Below are 6257 nucleotides of genomic sequence, written 5' to 3'. Positions count from 1 at the left end.
TGGCTACCAACATCTATCTACACCACACTCTCTTCCCTTTCCTCACCCAGAAACGTGTAGCTTATAGCCTATCTATATTTATTTACCCCCCAAAACATTCAACAGTTAACCAGGTAAATGCCAGACACAACATTGCAACGTGACAGTAGCCATGGTAACGATGATCCAGTTGGAGCAATGGAAAGTAACGGGCCCTGTCCATGGTGCTGAGCCTGCCTGGCTTTGCAATGGTCATCTACACATTCCACACCGTAAGAAATCACCACAGGTCTATCGGTGCTGTCTGCCTGGCTTTGCAATGGGATTCCATGTACATAGGCCTACCTATCACCTACACTCAGGCTCGGACTGGTAATCTGTACAACCGGGCAAATGCCCGCGTGGGCCGGTTTACGTTTTTAAAAAGTTATTTCGCCTATTTGCGGCCAGTCATACTAGGCCTATAGCCTATACATGCAGTTGCATCCATTTGGCTTGGGGGGTGACAGGTCAATCATTTTGGCCTCTTCATGACAGGTGTGTGTTACGATCGCGCCCCCCTGCCCCACCCCTCAAGTGGATTTGTCCAAGCAGCCGCTAGTTCGAGTGCATGGTAGCCTAGCCTGTGTAAGTGCCCTCCGCTGGCTGGTGTTCACATTATCGCAGTTTAACCGTAAACAGCAATCAGAGGTCTAGTTTTATTCCATAAATATATTGTTTTTATAGACGTTAGTTGAACACGCTAGCAAGAGCTTCCATTTACTGCACCATGTAGGCTATAGTGCGGTTCTGTCAACATAAAAAAAAAATACGGGTAGCCTACAATTTTCGCAAAACTTGGTGGAAAAGTGTAGCACAGGTTAAAGAAAACCCATTCATTTTTGGAGCTGATCCTACTCAAAAGGAACTTCAAAGTATTTCCCATAGTAGGCCTAGCCTTTTAGCTCACAACGAAAGTAAAAGTAAAACTTGGAAAGTGGTCTCTCCACCGAGTGTTACATTAGATGCACAATCAATTGCCAGTCGATGCATGTAAAAAGTAGGCTATCAACTGGTAGGTTAGTAACGAACGGTTTAGTATACACTTGTGGTGATAGCCTACAGTTAATGTGAATCGCGTAGGCTACTATAACCAAAGTAAAGGAGAAGATTTGCACCAAATAAAGCCTGTGTTTGTGTTTCTACAACATGTTGGCACAAAACGTAATTTCTGTCAACTATGACGATGTCCATGTTCAGTAGCCTATATTTTTCATTTAGTCAAGCAGTGACATGTGGTTTAATGCATGGTTCTCAAAGTGGGGTCCGCAGCACATTGTCAGGGGGTCCCTGACAAAGTTTGCTACAAAATATGAAATTGTCTTATATGGCGAAAAATGCTACAGTATCAGTATTTGCCCAATTGATCTGCTGATACATTACATCAAAACACTTTACTATTAATTAACCGCCAACAAAATGAAAGTTATGTGAAGCAAACACTATGTGTTCAATACAATAGGCCTACATTTGACAAAGAAACAACAATCCTTTTAAAAAAAAATCCTACACACTGTGTAGGAAAAGCTATACAGCTACATGATTAACTTAAGTTTTATGTGTTGCGATTTTGAGGGGTCCTTGGAGAATTTTCCAGTCCAGGCCCACAAAAGTTTGAGAACCCCTGGTTTAATGCATGGGGTAACATGACGTGAGACACACAGAAGATAAGCTTGTCTTTAGTAGCCTATCCCTGAATCCTGTCCCTCTCAAATCACTTTAAAGAGAGAGACCCCCGGACCCCCGTGTTATTGTGATTAGGAATAGGTCCAAATCTAAATGTTTGGGTTCAGTGTATGAAGTGTTGCTACAGCATAATACTGTGTGTTTGTTATTTTTATTTATTTATTTTTATTTATTTATTTATTTTTTTATTTATTTATTTTTTTGGGCGGGGGGGTCGTCGGTCCAGTGGTGGACCGATCCAGGAGAAAATTGCCAGGGCCTAATACGAACTTTGCAATGAGTGATGTATGAATGCATTGCTTGTTGCTTTTCTTTTGAAAGGTAGCCTACCGCCTTGTCTGGTTGCCATGCAACGTGCTGGTTGATTTGTTTGTGGGTAATATTCACTCATTCATTCATTTATTTATGTATTTCATTTCATTATAGTCCTATTATTCGCTTGATAATGTTATAGGCAAACATGCACTGAAGCTGAAACTTTGCAATTGCCTTTTTCCTGCTGTAAGAAACTGTAAACATGTTTAGACCTACTACTACTAGGCCTAGCCTACTACTGCTACTAATAGGCTACTAGCCTACTAATAATAGGCTAATAACAACCATTGCCTAATCAACACAAATGTAAATCTGATAGGCCTACTGTTATGTTCTGATACTTCAAAATCTAATCTACTTCCTATCACAACTTGTATCTGAGCTCAAAAATGATAACTTTTTAATAAATGAATGCACTGATTTCTCCACTAATAAAAACGCTACTGGCGAACCCTCGACATTCGATTATGTGTGGACTTCATTGAGGCGCGGCTCGGCTTCGCTCGTGCCTTTTCGGCTCCACACATCATTGGCTCGGGGCTGGCTAGGGGGGGATCTGGTGCGAGCAGTGAGGAGACGTCTAGTGTTTCCGAGCGTTCACAAAGGTAGCAACTCAGAAGAGGGCGAAGGAGGTGGGGGAAAAGACGATCCATTGGCATTAGACCCAGCTACTGGCACCAGGACTCGGAGCTTTCCTCCGAGTAACCACCTGCAGAAAACGCGCTTCCCCACCCCTGAACCGCCCGTCTCTAACATGTGTCGGATCTAATATTGACTGTGGCTCAGAGCGGACAAGGAATATTCTACCGATTCGGTGGATGTATCCAGGTGGTTTCTTTTTGTGGAGATGCACACGACTATGAGTTTTCGTTCTTTGTTTCTGCCTCTCTTCTGGGGCTTAACGGCCGGAGGGTCCCAGAGTGTGCAGATAGGTATGTATGGTACTCATTTCACACGAAAAAGCTCTATGAAATCCTGTAAAGAAAGTACACATTTACATTTATGCAATTTTCACACAATCATTTAAAATAGGAAATGTCTTAATATTTACTGAGGAGGCTATTTGTCATTAAATGCATATGTGATTAAGTTTTTTTTTCTTTTTGTTCCAGGGGGTCTTTTCCCAAGGGGCGCGGATCAGGAGTACAGTGCTTTTCGGATAGGGATGGTTCAATATGTTACCCCCGAATTCAGACTGACGCCCCACATTGACAATCTGGAAGTAGCAAACAGTTTCGCTGTCACCAATTGTTGTAAGTTTTTACTTTTCTAAAACATACACTTACCTTCTATTCAAATGTGTTTCCATTTTCATACGTTTTATTGACCAAATAAATATGGAGTTTACACACGTCACACAATTAGGATAGTCTAAAGCATTACGACCGTCATACATTTTGCACAAGGATAATGCAATGTATTTGAATGACAGGACGTGACCTGGCTCGCTGTCAGATTCAGAGTGCCAAAATGTGAACGTTCCTCTTTTCGAGGCGCGCGGTCGGCACGGCGCAAAACCGCGTTTGAACCCGCACCCCAGCATATATACACCTATTATGACTGATAGACAATTTCCTGATTTGAAAATATGCAAAGGGAAAGGGAGAAATAAATATGCTAAATTCACAGTGGATTAATAATCATCAATGATACGAATGCATACAACAGGACATTTCTCTTGGGTTTCTGAATTTGTCTGTTTGCTTTCCTGATCTTATCCCAAGCTAAGGTGTTTCTTAGATTTAATTACGTTATGAGATATAACTTATTCATAGCAAAGCCTATTCACACCGAAATGAGTCAAGCACGGTTGCTAAGCAATAAGTGTGAAAGGCTTCAAGGCTGAATGTCTCACAGGTGTGTGTCACTCTCTCTCGCGCGCGCACGCACGCACACACACACACACACACACACACACACACACACACAGAATTTGTCGACACTTTTCTGCTTTTAAGAGAATTGCATCAACGATGTTGCTTCCCCCGTACCTGGTCTACCCAAGGAACACAAAAAGTGTGCATTTAAAAAGTAGTCTCCGAAAATGGCAGCGCAACAAGCTTTGACAGGCCACCGACTAAGCGACGGCTAACAACTCACAGTGATCAATTTGCTCCATTTACTGTTGTTTAGTTAAGACCTGCTATTAATCTTTAGGATCAGAAAACTGAAGTTGGCTTTGGTAGACGCTTCAAAAAGGCATGTAGCCTAAATGATAAAACAGTAAAATCTCGAACTGGAATAGCTTTGACATTCAGTGCGAAATATTCCGTTTTTCTGCGTAAGCTTGCTTGGGTAGCCGGGATATCCAGAGCCGCTGATAATGAGTGGAATTGAAGACGGTCACATATTAGTAGGCTACTAGGTTACAAAAGACGAATTATGCTCTTTCCCCTCCAAACTCTGCCCCTTTTCGTGATAAGCGGTAATAGTGTGAGATTCACACCCCCTGCTGTTTAATTTGTCCGGACATATGATCAAAAGTCGTAGCTTTACTGTAAATGCCCCTCATGCAAAAGAATCTCCGGTCGACCGAGATTTTAAGGGTGGAAGGTGAGCTTTCCGTGATGAGAGAGCGGGTCCGTTTTCAATCTATTTTCCCAGCCTCTGCCTCTAGAGGGCAGTGTTCGTCAGCAGCTCTTGTATCCAGAAGCAGACTCAGGAACCCATCTCTCCTGTTCGGTTTATCGTGCCCCATTAAAACCTCTTCAGAGGAAAATTTATCTGTAATGCCCATTAAATCAAAATCAATCAAATCGTATTAGAGAATGCTAAAAGTTACATTCGGGAGATGTCAAGTCATTTGGAATTTTAGTAGGCCTGAAACCTTTTGATAATTTCATGAAGAGCAACACTTCTTGCTTCCTCTGTGTGTAAATCAGTTCAGTCAGCAAGATGGACTGTGCCTAGCAGATTTGCCTGGTGGCGGAAGCTCGTTTACAACATGACCACACTAAACTGACATTTTCGATGGAGACATTTTTGTAAAGGTTAGGCGATGAGTAATTGCATTACTGAAACACAACAGCCATCTCCATCTCCCAGTGCATTAACGAGTGACTGCATCAATGTTACTCTCTCAAGAGAGCTCTTGACTGAGAACTGAGGTGAAGGGACCAAAACAACCAAAGATGAAAACAGCCCCAGAGTTTTAGGGGTGCCCTTTGTTCTCTCTGTCACATGAAATCTGTTAAGACTCCCTGTTTTAGGGGTTATTTTAAGAAGTTTTCAGGGTTAAAATGAGTGCTGGTCTCACAGTTTCATATGAAGAAACATTGATTGATAAGCTATAATAATACACATTTTCCTCATAATTTTGATTTTTTTTTTTTTTGTAAACTTTTTTTTTGAGTGGAGTTTACTTCTCCGTCATGCTTTTGTATGTGTGGAGCCAGTGAGGGGCAGGTGTAGTGGGGTGGATGGAGCAGGTGTGGTGGGGTGGTTGGGGCAGGTGTGGAGCCAGTGAGGGGCAGGTGTGGTGGGGTGGTGAGGGGCAGATGTGGTGGGGGCAGGTGTGGAGCCAGTGAGGGTCAGGTTTGGTGGGGTGGTGAGGGGCAGGTGTGGTGGAGGGGTTGGGGCAGGTATGGAGCAGGTGAGGGGCAGGTGTGGTGGAGTGGTTGGGGCAGGTGTGGAGCCGGTGAGGGGCAGGTGTGGCGGGGTGGTTGGGGCAGGTGTGGAGCCGGTGAGGGGCAGGTGTGGTGGGGTGGTTGGGGCAGGTGTGGCGGGGTGGTTGGGGCAGGTTTGGCGGGGTGGTTGGGGCAGGTGTGGTGGGGTGGTTGGGGCAGGTGTGGCGGGGTGGTTGGGGCTCCTTGTTGGCTGAGCAGTGTGGTCATATGGTGTTTATGTACGGCAGCGTGAGTATGTGCTTGTTGCCACCACCATCCCACCACACATTAACAGCAGCAGGGTGAGAACATGGCACATGCACTAGCTCTCACAGGTTCACACACTCCGAGCCTCTCATGGTCGCCCATCCCGCACACACACACACACACACACACACACACACACACACACACACACACATATATACACTCCTGCCAGTCTGGCCTTTCAAGGAGTCTAAAATGGGCTGTGTTGCTCCTGTTCCTCTATTGATTGTATATAAATATAGAGTGCTGCAGAGACGGTTGTGTTCCGGGGCTTGGCCTTGCCTTTTTTGGTTCAGCGGAGAAGAATAGAATGCTTGAGCAGCTCCCCAGGTGTGTGTGTGTACTGTATGGTCAGGCTTCGGTGGT

At 44.3% G+C, this 6257-nt stretch overlaps 1 protein-coding gene across 3 annotated transcripts in view; it reads left to right on the top strand.

Moving 5' to 3' along the window:
- The first annotated feature begins 2818 nt into the window (after nt 1-2818).
- gria2b (glutamate receptor, ionotropic, AMPA 2b) overlaps nt 2819-6257 on the top strand; it is a 45021-nt gene continuing 41582 nt past the window's right edge. For all 3 annotated transcript variants that reach the window (XM_076287615.1, XM_076287614.1, XM_076287613.1), the window contains exons 1-2: nt 2819-2951; nt 3132-3272. In XM_076287615.1, coding sequence (XP_076143730.1) covers nt 2867-2951; nt 3132-3272 — 226 coding nt within the window. In that variant the 5' untranslated portion in view covers nt 2819-2866. The remainder of the gene's footprint in view (nt 2952-3131; nt 3273-6257) is intronic.

This window comes from Alosa pseudoharengus, unplaced genomic scaffold (genome assembly GCF_046254945.1).
Source record: "Alosa pseudoharengus isolate Yale_2024_CS ecotype anadromous, Long Island Sound unplaced genomic scaffold, YU_APseudo_1.1 YU_APseudo_1.1_scf_16, whole genome shotgun sequence".
In the NCBI taxonomy this organism is placed as follows: Eukaryota; Metazoa; Chordata; class Actinopteri; order Clupeiformes; family Clupeidae; genus Alosa; species Alosa pseudoharengus.
Note: the sequence above shows the minus strand (reverse complement) of the source record. Positions and strands in the feature narration are given on the sequence as shown.